Below are 19724 nucleotides of genomic sequence, written 5' to 3'. Positions count from 1 at the left end.
GGCCATCAGTAAAGGAGCCTAAATAACAACATGATAAACAACACAGTCTTCTGAATTACTCAGGGACTCTCTAAAGTTGAGCATCCTACAGTAGGCTTAGTCAGAAACCTAAGTGAGAGATGCCTTGGATCATCTTGACCCTCAGTCACAAAGTTTGACTGATTCTCTCAAGAAAAGATTCTAAAATCTGTCCACTCTCATGACACTGCTTCATTAGTTGTCTTGTTGTTTCTAATTTCAATCTCTCTAGTCAATTTTCCATACTGCTCCAAGAATAACTCAGGCCCAGCATTACCAGTTGGCAGTACCTAGGAAGCCTTCTCTGACCCAAGAAGGCAACAATCTCTACACGTGAACAGGACCCTATGTTCATATCTATCACAGCATTTCTCACACAACATTCTAATTATTGCTTTACCTATTTACTTCCCCCAGCAGACTACCTCTTAATCACATCAGTATTCTACATTCCTGGCATAAAATTGACGCTCAATATACATGTATATTTAATGGGTGGAGAGAAGCAAGATGCCGTAGTAGAAGGACGCTTGTAGCTCACCGTCTCCCACAAATACACCAAAACTCACATCTACGGACCCACTAAGACAACCAGAGCACCTGCGGAACTGCCGACAGAACATTGCCCTCTTCGAAAGACAAAGATGCCAAAAATCTGGTAGGAAAAAAGGAAAAAAGAAAGAAGAAAAAGCAAAACAGTGCGGGACTGATCCCACAGGGAGGGAGTGGCTAAAGAGGACAAGCGCTCATTCTCTGGGTCTCCCCTCTCCAACGGAGAGGCCAGTAGGGACGGAGGGGGAAACTCCGAGGCTCAAATCTGCCCCGAGCACCCCTTGACCGACAGAACTGAGTTAAATGGGCACAAAGGGTCCCCGCAACACCCAGCCGGAGACGCAAGCCGGCAGCTGGGGCTGGGGCAGGCGGCCCGAGCCGGGCAGAGGACTGGGGTGGCTGCACTGAGGCAGCCCCGGGGGGACTGCAGGGTGCTGTGTGCCGTGGCTGGGAGGGGATACGGAGCAGAACAACCTCGGTCCCCCATAAATTGCAAAAAAAAAAGCAAAGCAACATGGCTGGTGTGCCCTGGGGGGAGGGGCGCCATAGCCTTTGTCTCCTCAGACCTGCGCCACCATTACTAGCACTTCTCGCAAGAAGAGATGAGGGACTCAGCCACAGCCGCCATCTCCTCCTGTGCACAGCACCCAAGCGGGGGTGGGGCCAAGACCTGAATCGGCACCCAGGGGCTCCGCAACCTCCTAGACATGACTGAGACTTGTTTACAGCTGAAGGCAGATAAGATCTTCCTGCCCTGGCCCCTCAGAGAACTTGCGCAGCCAAGATAAACAAGGAGCTGAGATTTGGCACGGAGCAGAGGCAGGGCCGTTCAGTGGTCTTCCCTGAACCCACCTTCGGGTGGAGTGGGCAGCTGCACAGAGCAGCGGAGCAACCGGCGCTGGGAAAGGGCGGGCGGCAACCCGCTTTCCTGGCAGGAACGCAGCACCTGACCCAGTGTTGGGAGGGGGCGCGATCTGCTAGCCGACAGCCACTAGGAGCAGCACAGAAGAGGGCGCCAACAGAGGGCCTCTGGAAACAGCAAGCTGAGTTTGCAAAACAGGGTGAAGACACAAAGACCTCTCAATAAAATCATTAAGAGCACAGCGTCTCCAGAACTAGATAACTGATACTCCTTAAGCCCCAGTGCCAGAGAGATACGAGCACTATGAAGAAGCAGAGGAACCACTCCCAATTAAAAGATCAAGAGAAATCCCCTGAAAGCACGATCAAAGAAATAGACATTGATGGCCTACTAGATCAAGATTTCAAAAAAGGAGTGAGCAAAGTACTGAAGGAACTAAAAGAAATAGGGTTTAGAGATATAAAATGTCAAAAATGAAATAGAAGCTATAAAGAAGAACCAAGTAGAATTAGTAAACTCATTTGCTGACATGAGATCTGATCTAAAGGCTGTACAAAGCAGGTTAGATAATGCAGAGGAACAAGTAAGTGACCTAGAAGACAGGACAACAGAAAGCACCCAACCAGAACAGATGAAAAATAAATAAATAAATAAATAAAAAACAATGAAAACAATATGGGACCTATGAGATAATATAAAGCGTGCCAATCTACACATAATAGGGGTTCCAGAAGGGGAAGAAAGAACAAAGGGAACTGAAAAGGTCTTTGAAGAAATCATGACTGAAAACTTCCCAAACCTAAAGAAATCAGATATCCAAGTACAGGAGGCTCAGAGGGTCCCAAACAGGAAGAACCCAAACAGACCCACACCAAGACATATTATAATCAAGATGGCCAGAGCCAAGGATAAAGAAATGATCCTAAAGGCAGCAAGAGAAAAACAGAGTGAGTTACAAGGGAACCCCCATAAGGATCTCAACTGATTTCTCTACACAAACACTACAGGCCAGAAGGGAGTGGCAAGATATATTCAAAGTCCTGAATGAAAAAAAGATGCAGCCTAGGATACTCTATCCAGCAAGGCTATCCTTTAGAATAGAAGGAGAGATAAAGAACTTCACAGGCAAGCAAAAACTAAAAGAGTTTAGCAACGCTAAACCCATGCTAAAAGAAATATTGACAGGTCTACTATAAATAGAAAAGCAGGATGCTACAAAAATGAGAAACTCATAACTGGAAAGGAGATAACTGCCATGAATTACAAAAAGAATAAACACAAAATTGTAAAAGAAGACATCTAAATCATTAAGAGTGGGAGAGGGAAGCAAGGAAAGCCATTGTGGAAAACAGTATGGAGACTCCTCAAAAGACTAGGAATAGACTTACCATATGACCCAGGAATCCCGCTCCTGGGCATATATCCAGAAGGGACCCTACTTCAAAATGACACCTGCACCCCAATGTTCATAGCAGCACTATTTACCATAGCCAAGACATGGAAACAGCTTAAATGTCCATCAACAGATGACTGAGTAAAGAAGACATGGTATATTTATACAATGGAATACTACTCAGCCCTAAAAACTGACAATATACCGCCATTAGCAGCAACATGGATGTTCCTGGAGAATGTCATTCTAAGTGAAGTAAGCCAGAAAGAGAAAGAAAAATACCATATGAGATCACTCATATGAGGAATCCAAAAACAAAACAAAACATAAATACAAAACAGAAACAGACTCACAGACATAGAATACAAACTTGTGGTTGCCACGGGGGCGGTGGGTGGGAAGGGACAGACTGGGATTTTAAAATGCAGAATAGATAAACAAGATTATACTGTATAGCACAGGGAAATATAAACAAGATCTTGTGGTAGCTCATAGTGAAAAAAGAAATGTGACTGAATATATATATGTTCATATATAACTGAAAAATTGTGCTCTACACTAGAATTTGACATAACATTGTAAAATGACTATTACTTAATAAAAGTTTAAAAATATATATATTTAATGAATCAATTTGGCAAGGTAATTTCTTATTCACAAGTTTGGTGGAGTGTTTTCTTGGCTTTAAGAACAACAAAAAAGAATATTTTTATGATGAAAATGTCTCTAGAGCTTGATTTGAAATAACTCATGAAATAAAAAGATCCTCTCTGCCTCATTCTATTCAATAAATAAATTCTTGTTCTCTCAGGTACAAGACTTGATAATGTTATTCTACTAGTGATAGCTTCTAACTAAAAAATCCTAATAGATTATGCTGATACTTCCTAAGTATAAACAACCCTAAAAAGGCAGGCATCACTGGGTCCAATTTACAGATGAACAAATAAAGGCTCAGAGTCCTCAATCCTGTAAATACCTGGAATAAGATATGATTCCAAATCTATCAGACTCCAAAGCCAGCACCATAATACCAAACTGCCCTCTTTGTCGTAGAGAAGCCACAGAAGCCCCCTGTCCCTACCCTACTCAAGTTGTAGTAATTTCCTTTCAAGTTTACAGAGGTAAGTTTGCTTTCTCAAGAAGGTACACTTGCATGTTGAGCTCCTGACCTTAGTCTTCAGTGCTGCTGTAGTTAACCCCTGCATCTGAAGTGACAGCATGGCTTCCTCAACACTTTTCCAGACAAAGACAAAAGTACTCATATAAAAATATTCTTGGCAGTGCCTCCACCACCTTGAGACTTAAAGCAAAGAATCAATACTGAGAAAAATCTTTAAATTAACAATCCTTACTTAGGATACAGAAATAAAGGGCCTACAACCATTATATTTTTATGTACAAAACTCCTCAATCTATGAAGTAATGAATAATTTAGAGGTCTTAAGGAAACAGTCACTTGTCTAGTTCTCACTAGTTCTTGTGTATAATATTTATAGCACAATCTTTTTCTTTAAAAGCTAGAATTTTTATTTAAGCAGTTTGAAATTTTATGTCTAGAATTTTTAAATAATTAATATTTTCTGACCCATGAATTAAATTTTGGGAATCTACTCTGAGGAAATCACCTGAATTTAGACACGATTATAAGACAAAGATATTTTATCAAAGCATTATTTTAACAACGAAAAAAGTTAAACAACCCAGTGTTCAAATACAGGATGAAATACTATGCAGGGATTCAAAATTAAGACTGAAAGGAAATAAACTAAAATATTAACCGTCATTCTGGGGGGAAACTGGATTTGGGGGTGATTATTTGGGGATTATTATTTTTCTGTGTTAACAATTTTGTTTCAATGAGTATATACCACTTTTATAATTTAAAAATTGTTTAAATATCAAGAGACACCCTCAATGAAATAACAGATCTGAGCAATCATCATCAATGACCATTAGCTGAAAGCTGGGCTCTCTAAATGGATGGATTAGGCTGATCCCACTTATCAATCTTAACATCACAAAAGAAAGATAACCAGACAGTATGTGTCTCACAGTCTGATGTAATATGAAGCATATAATACCACCCATGAAGTATTCTTGTAAAAAAAAAAATCTAAGCTGAATCTAATCAAGCCTCAAATAAAACTAGAAGTTTCCAGAAATTATAGTCCAGAACAGAACATGTTAAAGATCTCCACAGCTACCACCAGAAGTAATTCTGATAGTTCATCTGATATTTTGACTTCACACATGTTTTCACACAGATGACTTATGTCACATCAACTCTGTTCACCAGGAAACAGTCTGGATCAATCAAACTGTTTCTTTTAGGTAATTGAAAATCTGACAAGATCAATTCTGATGAGATCAGACTTCATGTACACATTCAGGGGTGAAAGATTCTAATACTCTGCCTTCCTAAAACTGACTGAGGCTTCTATGGTCTCCTCATACTTTCCCTTGTGTTCGTCCCCACCTCTACACATGGGAAAGGAGATAAAATACAGCAATGAAAAATGCTAGCTCTGGAGTCAGGCAGACTTGGGCTTGGGCCCTGGCTCTGCTGCTTATTAACTATCTGATGTTGGACAAGTATTAAACGTCTCAGATACCAGATTCCTCATGGGTAAAATGGAGATAACAATAACACTTATCCTCTAAGATAATTATAGTCCTGGCTGTGGCTCTGTAATAGTTATAATGAAAATGACTGATCTAACATTAATTCGTTGAACTTTCTTCTTTCTTAAAATGCTCTAGATGCCTGAATTAAAACGTGTGACTAGATCATGAGGTGAGAGAACTTCTCTAAAGTGGTTTTTAGCTGTTAATATTCCTTCAACACATAATGCTATGGGTATTAACTCAGGTGTTAATAAGAGCTATTTTATTTTTCAAGGAAGGAATAAGCACATATAGTAGGGAAAAAACTGCTATAAGAAATCCCGAGGCCTGGCCCTTTAGCGGCAAGGCACAATGAGTAGGGGTAACTGAAACAAAGACAAAGTCAAGGTCAAGAGGAACAAAATAAGAAGAGTGAAGACACTGAGAACTTAAGAAGACATGGATTGCAGTCAGACTGCCATTTCACATGCCACATCATACAGTGGCCTTACTAATGCATCATAGTGGAGTTGATATAATTAAATGTTCCACAGAAAGGTTGAACAAAAATTATCAGAAGACAACTGAGATGATGGGAGGTAGAGGGGAGGGGAGAGGACCATATAATTCTGCCACATTATTAATACAAGGAGAGAGAGTTACATGCAGTAGGACATAACAAGTCTGGAGTGGAGGTACTTGGTCTAAGTTCATCCACAGCGGCTAAGAGTTATGATGTATTTCTTTGTCAGTAGGCACTCAAAATACAATGGTGGCCTCTACAGAAACACCAAACAGTTTTGGGGTCAAGCCTATTAAAGAAGAACCTACTTTAGATATTTCACTTTGGGCATCTAGCTCCTGCTGACTACTGTGTCAGGCAACCACCTCCTCCTACCTCTTAGCTTCCTCCTCCCATTATCAACAGCAATGAATTCTTTACCCTTTCTCCGTGCTGCCCACCCTTCCTCCTCCCCTCTCCAATTCTGCGTGGATTCCAGTACTCATTTCCCCATATCAGCGCCACTTCTTTTCACACTGATTAGATCCTTCTGCAGGATCAGCACTGCTTCTGCTTTAAGAAATAAAAGCTTTGACAGTGTTTAAACACAACAAGGAGGTTGCCATGCCAGGCTACATACATTTGGAAACTTGGTGAGAACTCATGGATGGGTAGAAAAAAACTGGAAAGCACCTTTGAAGCAAAGGGCAAATCATTTATAAAGAATTTATACGAACTGATACGAAAAAAACAAAGAACCCAAGAGATACTTGGGCAAGTTCAGAAATGAAGCAATTCTTCAAAGAAGAAATACAAACTGGATTTTTTTTTAAAAAAAGAAAAAAATTCAACTTTACTAATCAAAGAAATATAAAATATAATGAAAAGTTACCGATTATCTATCAAATATGCCATGATTTAAAAATATATATTCGTCAGTATTTGTAATGGTATGATGAAAGGAACACTTTCATATGCTACTAGTGAAATTTTAAATGAGTATAACTTTTTCAGAAAGCAATCTTAAAACTGTATACATATAATCCAGTAATACCACTTTTTGTAATCCAGTTTAAAGGAAAAATGAGAGATTCAGACAATTTATACAAGTCTTGTTGCTATTTTAGATGCATGTCTTCAACAGAGGGGGGAAAAGGGTAAAAAACCCATACCTGATACTAGAGGAACACTTAAGGATCTGTCCTTTTTCTCACCAATCAGAAATAATCCTGTACTCAATCAAATTAAGAGTAAAATATCTAAAACAAATAAAAACATAAACAACAAGGAAAAAAATCCCTTCTACCTCTGTGAGTGCTTACTGCCTCTCTATTTTAGCACTTCAAACTGATCCGAATCATCCTTAGTCATGCCCAAGTCTGTTTGCCTTGCTGGACTGTAAATTCCCTTAATATAAATGTGAGGTCCCATTCAGCTCTGTATCACTGCCTTATCACCTTGTGAGTACCCCTAGAACCTAACACAATACTTCACTAGTAGCAGGACATGAAAATTTTTAAGTTGAATTATTGTACAAAGCAAATTAATCAATGACTTCAGAGACAATATAATCTTATACACATAATGACATATAAACACACATAAAGGACATGAACAAATGCTAAATTTATAACTGACCTAATTCTACCACAATTTGGAATAAATTCAATTCCATGAGATTACAGGAATGAGTTATTAGATTACAGTAGTCACAATCTGCAGTCATCCCCTTTAAGCCTTTCTCCTGCCTGCCTGGAACACAGATTTGAGGTCTAGAGATATAATAGCCATCTTGAAACCATAAGTAAAGAAGCTACAAGTCAAGAACTGTAGAGCCAAAAGAGAAAAGATTTTGTTACGTGAGAAAAAGAACCCTACATGTTAAACCCATTATTAACGGTGTTCTCTTTTATTGTGATTGACAGAATTTTCTTACAGATACTAAATAGGGTTTTCCATTACTTGTTCTGTATTAATAAATGATATGTATCCACCCGCTTGGCTAAAGCAGGGGTGGACACAAATAAAACCAATCAGAATCTTTCACTAGACTAACTTATGGTCTCAGGAGAAAGAATTCCTTCTTTCCATTAAAGGCTAAAAATCTATGGCTACTGGCAGACATTTTGCTTGCCCCTTAAAAAAAGCACATCTGTTGAATAGAGACAAGTAGACTCAAAAGATGGAGAGAGACATCATCTGAGCTCCAAGATCTGGCTCTGCCTGAAGCGTATCCCAGGCTTCCCAATTTTTGTGCAAACTAACTTCTCTTTTTTGCTTAAGAGTACTTGAATTATATTTTGACACTTGCACTCCAAACAGTCCTATATACTACACTGGGGTAAACACATAAGCAATTCTTTCACAGGCTGAAAAAAACTTTGCCCTATATTAACCCATATAACTCATTATGTTTGTCATTCTCCAACTGCCTACTATTTACTTTCATTAACGCCCATACTATAACCACACTGAATCTCATGCTGTTTCTTGTATACCCCTCATGTTTTTCTATTTATGTGATTTTTGCCGACTGTTCTTTTACATTAGTGCCATTCCCTCTAAATCTAATCACATTTCCTCTGAAACACCACAGGATTTTCTTTATGCCCCTTAGTAGTTCTGACTTGTATTACAGTTATTCACGTGTATGTCTTATCTACCCAACTGCACTGTAATCTCACTTTGTTTGGATTTGTGTATCTCCCCACAGGTCAGTCTGTGGCCATAATCCATGTTATTTCTACTAAGCCTATGCTACTTTGCCAATTGTTAACACCTCAGTAGTTAGGTGTCAGTAGTGATATACTCAATCTAATCCTCCTGGGTACCACACAAAAGCCACATTAATACAAGTGAGAAGACTGAATGGGGTATAAATTATATTCAGGTAGGCAAAAACAGATACATGAAACAGGAAAAAAGTCAACTCTGTCTAATTTAAGAAACGTTTCACTTAGAGATGTTCAGGTCTTAGGATTTTTGGCTGACTCACCCAAGTCAAGCCTATTTTTCTAGGTCTCAGTCCTTCTCTGACAGCTCTCAGGCAAATCTCTATCAAGAACTCTTACCTCCACCCACCCACTTACCCGCCATTATTTTTTCAGGAAACATCCATGGAGAGAAAATCCACTCCTGGCAGAATCCACACCCCTGTATCTAGGCCCAAAGTGTATACAGTTAATGCCTTCAGCTTTCGTACCTCTGCTATGATCTACTTCTCACTAACTTTTTCTTAGCACTTTGACTCTCATGCCTTTTCGTGCCTTCCATCTTTCCCTTAGCTCTACCTGGCTGGCGGCTCATCCTTCATGTATTAGCACACAGAAATACAGACCTCAGAAAGACTACACACGCAAGAATATTCAACAATAACCACAGCTGCCATTTACTGAAAATCTAAAACAATCTAGACACAGTGCTAGGCACTTTATAAATTCTCATGATAATCCTAATTATGTCAGACTAATTTTGCAAATGAGGCACCTGATCCTCAGAGAGTAAGATAATTTGTCAAATATTACTGTCAAATATTACAGCTGACAAGCATTAGGCTGAAAGTTAAGTTCAGATCTACTTAGTTCCAAAGCCCATGTTTCTCCCACTCTATCATATTACCAAAAATAAAATGTTGACTGACATAATTAGGATTATCATGAGAATTTATAAAGTGCCTAGCACTGTGTCTAGATTGTTTTAGATTTTCAGTAAATGGCAGCTGTGGTTATTGTTGAATATTCTTGCGTGTGTAGTCTTTCTGAGGTCTGTATTTCTGTGTGCTAATACATGAAGGATGAGCCGCCAGCCAGGTAGAGCTAAGGGAAAGATGGAAGGCACGAAAAGGCATGAGAGTCAAAGTGCTAAGAAAAAGTTAGTGAGAAGTAGATCATAGCAGAGGTACGAAAGCTGAAGGCATTTCCCAGCTTCCACCCTTGTCTCCCAACCCAACAATCAATTCACACAGCAGCCACAGTGATCCTTTACCCAAATATTAATTCATTCTTTATGCTCAAATCCCTCCAATGTTTCCTCCTTTAAAAGCTGAAGTCTCACTATGGCCTAAGAGCCAGCCCCAGGTAATCAGTCCACCTGTCCCCCTCCCCTGTTACTTCTCTGGTCTCATTGTTAATCTCTCCTTCACTTACTCTACCCCAGCCACAATGGCTTCCTTGTCATTCCCCATACACACCAAGCCTGTTCACACCTCAGGGTCTTTGCATTGACTGTTCCTCTGCCTATTAACACTCTTTCTTCTCCACTTGAAGTTCTCTCAGCTTATTCCCTCACTTCCTTTAGGTCTCTGCTCACATGTCACCTTCTCAATGAGACCTTTCATACCACGTATTTTAAATTGCCACCTCCTGACCTCAGTACTCCCTATTCCCTGCTTCCTCTGATTTCTTTTTGTTTTCTAAAATACTTATCAACATTTGACATATTATATGTTTAGTTGTTTATTGTAGTATCCCACTACTGGAATATAAGCTTCCTGAGAACATGGACTTTGTATATTCTGTTCACTGTACCTGGCAATAGAGTAGGCATTTAATAAATACTTACTGGATGAGTAAATGAAGACCTTCATTCTTCCTAGGTGTTTAAATAAAAATGGTCTCAAAGACATGTTCCGGAAAGCAAATGCAAAGGCAACCTGCTTTTGTCACAGTCTAGATTTAGTAAACCTCTCCCTTCAAACAATGCCTTTAAAGTATACTCCCTCTAATTTTTCCATACCTGTGAATAGATAATCATGTCACTGAGCAACAAACTGAACAGACTGAGCCAACTTAACCAGAGTGTAGTATTATAATCAAATAAAACTTATGGCAAAGTTAATAAGACACATATTTAATGATATGCATAATTGTTATTGTGCTGCACAGTAACTAGGCATAAATGGTAGACACTTCATGTAAATGACTCTAATTAGTCTTTCTTTTACACAGGCAAACCAAGCATGTCTAGGATCAGATTCAGGGAAAAACAGGAAGGAGGGGAAAGCAAGACACGTAGCTTTAGGAGGGAAGACTTCTCTCAGAATTCCATCCCCTTAGGCATTGGGCTAATGGTCTCCCAGCCTGGGTTATATAAGTAACTCTTTCCCCTCCATTGTAGGAGAGGCTTCCTTTCACCAAAGATTAAAAAATTAGGCTGAGGACTGCCTTCTGTCTTCAGTCATAAAGCTGAGAGGAACCAGAACAATCACTGCTGTCTCTGGTAAGGAAGATGGGGCAGAGAAGCTGGTGAAGAAACCAAATACTGCAGATTTACTGAAGACCTGCTATATGCCAGCCACACTAGTAGGTGCTTCACAGAATTCCTCTGACTACTTCCGTACTCCACCTAGAGCTCCAGGCTCTTTTCCCAGGAAAGCAGAGGAGTAAGCAAGGAGTGGGACAGCTCCAGAGAGGACTCCCTCTTCCAAATTCTCTCACAGGGCTAAAATGTCACCAGAAAGGGCCATTTAGATTAGCAAGCTAACACTACTAAGAAGATTAAGGGGGGAGGGCACAGCTCGGTGGTAGAGTGCTGCCCAGCATGCATGAGGTCCTGGGTTCAATCCCCAGGACCTCTATTAATAAAATAAATAAACCCAATTACCTGCCCTCCCCCACAAAAACAGAGGAGGCTGTTGTTTAGTGGCTGTTTCCCTTGCTTCCTATCTTATCCAATCCATAGAAGGATAAAGGGCCCCCTACTTTCCTTGGGTTTATCCAAACCTATCCAGCCTAGGCTAAGTGTGCCCTCTCTGGGGACATTATCCCTGCCCACTGCAGCTCTCCTTTTTCCTATTACAATTAAGTGGTCAGGGACATTCATTTGGGTACACAACCATTCACTTTGTGTCATCCTGCAATTAATTTCTTAGGTTAATGCTTATCTCCCCAATGAGACTGCAAGCTTCTTAATGGCAGAAACCTTGTCTTAAACTTCTTTAGTAACCCACACAAGGTCCAGCACCATTAAAAAAAAGTGTCCCATTAGTATTTGGATGAATTAAAGTTAAGTGGGTAGGCAATAGGTGGCAGAAAGGAATCAAATTTGTTTCTAGGTAGACAAGTTGGTGTTGAAAAGAAGTTTGCAGTATTCTAGACTTATCTTTCTCATACTTCCAAACTAATTTAAAAAACAAATTTCCTTATAAAAGAAAGTGTGACTGTCATTCCAGATTCAGCAGACATCTTTGGATGCAGGTCTGAGACACTTGGATCAGAGCTACAAGACAGTGCCAAAAAATAAGGGCTTCCAAAATACCAGAAAACACACGTCTATAATGTCTGAAGGAATCCTCAAGACCCAGAGTGTAAATCCAACTGAGCAGCATTAGACAGGATCACTGACCCTTGGCCCAATGAATTAAGAGAACTTGAAAGGCTCTTCCTGAATGGACAGCAGTGCAAGTTTCAGTTTACTTTGCCCACTTGATGGTGTCAGCTTCTCAACAAGAATAAGAACAACCCAGTTCTGATGATATAAGTCTGCATGTGGTTTGAGAAAACTCAGAAACAAGCCTGAATCAAGTTATGTGGGGCTGTGAGTTGCCCCATCACACCCCAGTAAGGAAGAACAAACTTAAGAGCAAACATCATACAGCTAGAAGACGTCTGACAGAAGTGAATACCAAAGCTTCCAGTTGAGGCACAGAGTTCAGCCTAGGAGATTCAACAGGGGCTACTCTATACTTCTCCTTCTCTTTTAATTCTTACTGGAAGGAGGTCCAGGAAGTCAAGGGGATTCAGCTTCTCAAACTCACTTATTTTTGGACCTCAGTGCTAAGTAACTACTATCAGCTGGGTATGCATGTTTGGTGAGATAGACAGAATAGTCTCTCCTTTCATTGGTTACCTAATGCCCAGCCCCAGAATTTTTTCAGTTACTGGAATTCTTCACTAAAAATCAAACTGAAGAGCTATGTCAAAGTAAAACTGTATTTAGAATCCTAGTCCTACAGTGCTCTTCTGTTAAAGGAGTTGACCAGATTTAGGTCTTCAACTTGCATTATATTTGAAAGACTACAATGCTATTCATAAAAACCCTTAAAAATGATGACAAAAATCTTTGACCTAGTAATTCCACTACTGGGAATGATAACGGCAGCTGAATGTTAAGTACTTACTATGTGCTAGGCACTGCACTAAGCACTTTACTTAAAATATCTCATTTAACCTTGCAAAAACCAAATAAGGTACTACTGTGTGACAGATGCATAAAGGGAAGACTGGAAACTAACACAGGTGGCAGAGGTAGACCTCAATCTCAGACTGAATGGACTCCAGGCCTATGTTTTTAAACTACCACCCAAACTAAATATATCCTCAGAAAATAACCCTAAAATACAGCAACCATTTTAGGCATAAAAAGCTCAGTGTCATCTAAGTATAACATGGCAACTTGAAGCATTCTAAAATAAACACACAACCATTAAGTAAATGAAGGCAATTTCGATTACAGAATGATATAGGCATTAAAATATTTTTACACATAACTTTTAGTGATATGAGGGAAATTTTCATGCTCTAAGTAGAAAAAGCAAAACAGAATTTTACATACAGTCAGATCTCAAGTATGTAAAAAAATATATCTACAAATAGAAAGATCTAAACTTACTACTGAATAAAAAAAGGTGACTTGAAAAATTATACATATGTGGCATGGTCAGATTTATGTAAATAGTGCCTGACTCATTTTAAGTATTCAGTAAATGTAAGCCATTATTATTATTCTTACTATAAGGAACATGTAATACTTTAGAATCAGAAAAATCAACAAATGTACTTAAATTATAAGTTTAGGTACTTATTTAATTAGTAAGAAGAATGTTACTTCAGAAAAATTAAATAACACGTGTCTTTCTTTCTTGGAAACCTTCCTCACAATTATACAATTTCGGATTAAATATCTCTAAATTATGGGAACCAAGTAGCACTGAGAAAAAGGCTGTCACACTTCCAAACATCTAACGTATGATCACGTCCAGCATGTAAGACCACAGTGAGTTGTGCTGGTTATTTTATATTTAGAGTTTAAAGTCATAGACAGAAAGGCAAGATCAGGGATGGTATTTCAAGGGCTGTGATAAACAAGCAGATTCTCTTGGCCAGTATCTCACACTCCACCAAAACCAAAGCCTTTGGTGCACTCTCTGAGAGATAACCAATAGCTCCAGGGTGATACAGCAGAGACATGTAGGATATGAATGGAAATTAGGGATATTTTTCACCTGTTAACCGTCTTTAGGTAGAATTTTCACACACACACAAATAACAGACTTATTTTGAATGAAAAATGGGCAACTCTAGAACTTAGTTCCTCAAGTTCCATAGGAGTTTCCATATCTGAATATGTAAGTTGAGACGCAAGGTCCTTGGCATCACATTGATCTCTGGCCTGCCTAAAGCAAAGAGTAAGTTTGAAACACAAAAAGATGAAAGATTTTTCCCTTCCCCTTCTCCTGAGGTTATGTACAACAAAACAGCATACCCACCAAAAGTAATAAAGACCATGAAAAGCACTAGAGAATCAGGTAGACTAAAAAACCCAACAACTTTAACTTTGAAGAAGAGCTGTCTGTTGCACTGTACTGAATAGGATTACAAAACCATCAGGCAGTCAAAGTCTGGCTTTACCTGTATCTTGACCCATCAGCCCGTTGCAGTACATGGCATGTCGCTCGATCTTTGTGGGTGGGAAGCCTTGGTCACAAAGTGGGCAGGATATGCGGGTACTGGATGAGAAGGCAGAAGTAGGTATCTCCTTCTCAGCATCTTCCTTGTAATCAACCTGAAGACCCTGAAGATCATGACAAACAGCAATGTAACAGCTTTAGTTTATAAGATATCTTTTCCCTCCAAAACACTGGAAAAGACTCCATCCCATTATTTCACTTACTTTCAGAGATGATACCAATCAGTTTGCCAAATTCAGGACAGCAGATTTGGATATACACTAATAAAGTTAACACCTATTCAGAGCCTGCTTACTATGTGCTAATAAGCACTCTGTCTGTAATACTCATTTAAACCTTATGGTAATCTTACAAAGGTATTAATTAACACATTCTTTTTACATGAGAAAAGCATTGTCCAAAACAGCAAAGCAACTTGCCCAAAGTTACAGGATAAGTGGCAAAGCTGAAATTCAAACCAAGAATTATCTGGCTCCAAAACCTGACAGCATTCGTCTCTATCACGTTGCAAGGCACTATCTTCGTTGGGTCCGTATGCTGTGTCTGCTGTGTTTCAGTCTGTACATTAACAGCATCTTAAGGACATTTTTTCAATCTCACAAAAGAACTGTGAAGGCATTCAAAAGGTACAAGCTCCCAGTTGTAAGATAAATAAGTACTAGAGGTATAATGTACAAATGATAAATATAATTAACACTGCTGTATGTTATATATTAGAAAGTCATTAAGAGAGTAAATTCTAGGAGTTCTCATCACAAGGAAAAATTTTTTTCTTTTTCTTTAATTTTGTATCATATGAGATTACAGATGTTCACTAAACTTACTGTGATAATCATTTCATGATATATGTAAGTCAAATCATTATGCTGCACATCTTAAACTTATACATTGCTGGTGTCAATTATATCACAATACAACTGGAAGAAAAAACGAATTCCACGACACATACAAAAAGAACTGTGGTCACTGTAAGTGATTTCAGACCTCAGGAGTTAGGGGGGCAAAAAAGACCCCTAAACAAAAGCAACACAACTAGAACTCAGTAACAAAGTCCTCAGCTTACACCACTGAGACAAACCACCTCTTGTGTTTTATTTGTCATTTTTCTGTTGAAAGAGGAAACACAAATAAGACTCAAATATTTAAGAAGGCCTAAAAAAAACCATTAAGACAATTCTGACAAAGCCATTCTTAGACTCTCTCTCTCTCACTCCCTTTCTCAGTGTTTTGTAGTCATCATTTTTCCTACACTTGCCAGTGCCTCTCAGAGGCAGTTTTATTTTACCTCTACAGGTTGAAGCCGAGAATTCTGCAGTGATTAATTCAACAGCATGCATGAGCACTGCAGCACTACCGCCTAACACTTGCTTCAAAGGACAGCATGTCCTACCCAATCAATGCGAAGCTGTCCTGCATAGCCACCGCTTCCATTTAAGAGCAAGGAGCACCTGGCTGTCATTATGCCTTACTACAGGAAAAAATAAACCCTCCTCTGGCACAAGAACAGAATAGGACCAAAACTGCAGTTGGTAGATAATATGAACTCAGAGCCAACTGGGGTGTTTCTTTTGTTTGTTTATTTTTCTTTTGGTTTCTAAGTTTAGGCCATCCCTAAAATTTACTGCCTGTGAATGTAATCCAGCAGAGAGGGAAACAGGCCATCTAAATAAATACCAAGTAAAACAATTTCTTCAACTGCCGAAAATGTTGTTTTCAACACATGCCTGCCTTTTACTTAAAAAGAAATGGAAAAAAAAAGAAAGATGAGAAAGGAACTAAGAATGGCTGAGTTCCTATACTATGCCAGGCTTGGCCAAGCATTTTCTATATACATCCCTCACAAGGACCCAACTGGCAGAGGTAACACTAGCTCCAGCGTTACAGAAAAGGAAATTGAGGCTTGGAAAGGCAAAGTAACCTGCTGATCACAAAGTGAGTAAATGGACAGTCTAGCCTGAAACCCAGGCCTATGTGGCATCAAAATTCTCAGTATTCCACCATGTGGTGGCAATACTCCACTTTGCTTCTGGAGGCTGACTCTTCAGATATTCGGAGACTCTCAGCTTCTATTAATCTTCTCCAGAATGTGGGGAAAATCAAGTGGGTCTGGGAGTTCTAGGTATTTTTTAATCCAAGCTTTGTCACTGACCTTCTCACAAACCCAGGTTCCTCTGTTCATAAATTTTACAAGGAAAAGTTGTCTTGTGAATGTAAAGCCATTTGAGCAGAGGGGGAAAAAAATCAATATATCCTGTAATTTGCAAGTAGTCTTGAGTTACTCTATAAAATGCAAAGAAGATACCTTCAACTAATAACGTAGTATTCAAGAGGGAGCAGTCTGTCTATTATTGTTTTATTGTGAATACAAGACCACTTCCAATCACATTCATAGGCAACCCAGGTTTCTGAACATTTCTATATTAACTAAGTTTTTTTTCCCAGCACCATAAAAAAAGGTCTATTTAAATATTAACTACAAAGGAAAAAATACAAGCAAAGTAGCTTTTATGAGGACTATGCAGTTAGGGATTGGGTCTCTGCAGAGTTACTTCTACTTCTTTTAAAATACTATACAAGTATTTCTCAAAAGAGATACCTGGACACCAAATCATGATCCCTTAAAAGCTGGCCTTTACCTTCTGGCCTGAAAAGAAACCTCATCTCAAGAAATGGATCTAATGAAAATAAAAGTATGTCCTACAATCACCAACTCCGCCACCAGTCTGCAACCTGGTTTATGTGCAGTTTAGAAAAGCATTTAGCTTGTTCCCCTCTTATCGTACAACTCTCAACACAGTTACTTAAAAATCAACTGATAAAACTGACTACAACTGTGCAGGTCCACTTACACATAAATGTTTTTCAATAGTAATGACTACAGTACTAAATGATCTGCGGCTGGCTGAATCCGAGGACGTGGAACCGCAGATAGAGAGGAACCACAGGGCTTGCTATAAGTTATATGAGGATTTTCAACTGCACAGAGTCAGAACCCCTAACCCTCCTGTTGTTCAAGGGTCAACTGTATTTCATTCCGAATAAGGGCTATTAACTCTTCTGAGTACAGAATATCTGAGACTCCAACTAAGAGAAACTCTTAGGCAAGATATTCCAAAAACATTATTTCCAAAGGAAACTGACCATGGCAGGAAATCAAATCAAGAAAAACTACAATTCTGGCAAGGGTATTCCCAATTCCTCAAACACTGTCAAGCAACTCTCTGTCATTAGTAAGTTAACATCACTGAACAGCCACAACATATTACAAAGCAATTCCACGTGCATTCTTCTACTTGTGCCAAATTCCTCCTATGTGTTTTATATTCTCTAATTTAATCTTCAGAGAAACCCAGCAAAACAAGCTATTTTTGTCTCTATTTTAGATATAAAGAACTGAAATTCAGAAAACTGAAATTCCTTTCCTATGCTCCCTCAATGCTCCAGGCATCTCTTTAACATTACATCTGTCAGATCACATTATAACTACCTGTTTATGTTTCCCTTTGAGGGCAGGGATTGGTTTTTTTCTTATTTATCTTATATCTTAAGACTCTAAAACAATGACCGGCACACAGTATACAAATTATAATATTTGCCAAATAAATGTATAAAACAATTAATTAATTTGCCCAAGATCACAAAGTTAATTGGTGGGGTTGGGATTTCAAAGCCATGTCTTCTAATTCCAATGCTCAAGCTCCTTGCACAACCTTCCGACTTCCAATAAACAAATTTTAGAACAAATGACCCTATACACAAATTCCAAGGGCAAAAGTCCAAACCCATTATGATACTATCACTGTGCACATAAAATGCCCAGATTCTATCTTTCTAATAGGTGACTTACAACAAGTGATTGCTCAACAACTTAAAAACAACAGTATCTCTAACTTCTTTTAATGGAAATTTCTAAGACTATTTAGAGCATCCACAAATATCAGTGAACAGCAGCATCAAAAAGAAGCCTAAGCCTCTGTCACCTACATCTTTTCATCCAAGGTCAATATTGCATCAGAGAGAGGACTACCAGTAGAAAGAAAACACTGAGGAAGGTTATAAATAATATTCACCTCCTTATCTGCCATTATTCTTACTTCACCTGGGGTCTCTCTGCTGCCTGGAAAGTCTTCTTTTTCAAGGTCAAAAGTTTCAGGGGAACTTAGCTGTGTTTCTGTAATTTAAAAAATTAAAACTTCATTAAGTTTCCTTTTGTATTTTCATAATTTAAAAAACAAATACCTATCTCCCCTAAAACTTAGGGTATGAGAATACTGCAGTGGGAATATAGATCTAGCTTCTTTCTTCTTAAAGCTTTACTGAAGCATAATTTTTATGCAACAGAGTTCACCAATTTTCAATTTACAGTATGGTGAGTTTTGACAAATGTGTACAATCTATACATGGTATCAATTATACCACGTAACAATCACCACAGTCAAAATAAAAAACATTTCTTGCATCCCCAAAAGTTCTCATATACCCCCCACAATTAATTCTCCCTCCCACTTAGGCTCCCTGCAATGACCAATCTACTTTATGTTCCCAAAGTTTTGCCTTTCCTAGAATGTCATATAAATGAAAATGAAATAGTACACTGTGTCATCTTTGTGTCTGATTTCTTTCACTTAGTATAATGTGTTTGAGAAGCATCCATGTTATTAGATATATCAGTAGTTCATTCCTTTTTACTGCTGAGTAGTATTCCACTGTTAAGATATATCACAATTTGTTTATTCATTCATCAGTTAATCCACTTGGCTTCTTTCCAGCATGGTTCTAGTTTTAAAGTATATTTATTCTGATAGAAAACAAAACACTGTCAATGCTAATTCTGAGGTTAAAGTGATGATTAGAGAAGACAAAAATTGAAAGCATTAATAAAAATACATGCTCAACAAAAATAGGCCTTTCTTTAATTATTCTTTAAGCACCATCTACTCATTCAAAATTAATGCAGCAAATATTTATGGAAGAAGTTCCAGACACTGTACAGGCTACTAGCAATATGGAGATGTAAGATGGGATCCCTCACAGTCTAGTTCAGGTATCAGCAAACTATAGTTCATGGGCCAAATCCAGCTAGTTGCCTGTTTTTGAAAATAAA

At 38.7% G+C, this 19724-nt stretch overlaps 1 protein-coding gene across 7 annotated transcripts in view; it reads right to left on the bottom strand.

Annotated features, from left to right (window-relative positions):
- The window catches only part of UIMC1 (ubiquitin interaction motif containing 1), a 95699-nt gene that overhangs the window by 14968 nt on the left and 61007 nt on the right, over positions 1–19724 (bottom strand). For all 7 annotated transcript variants that reach the window (XM_032465015.1, XM_032465014.1, XM_032465017.1 and 4 more), the window contains 2 exons: positions 18691–18791; positions 14562–14724 (listed from right to left, as the gene is read on the bottom strand). In XM_032465015.1, coding sequence (XP_032320906.1) covers positions 14562–14724; positions 18691–18791 — 264 coding nt within the window. The remainder of the gene's footprint in view (positions 1–14561; positions 14725–18690; positions 18792–19724) is intronic.

The sequence above is a fragment of the Camelus ferus genome, chromosome 22 (assembly GCF_009834535.1).
Source record: "Camelus ferus isolate YT-003-E chromosome 22, BCGSAC_Cfer_1.0, whole genome shotgun sequence".
Classification (NCBI taxonomy): Eukaryota; Metazoa; Chordata; class Mammalia; order Artiodactyla; family Camelidae; genus Camelus; species Camelus ferus.
The sequence above is the reverse complement of the archived record's forward strand: the minus strand, read 5'-3'. Positions and strand labels throughout refer to the sequence as shown.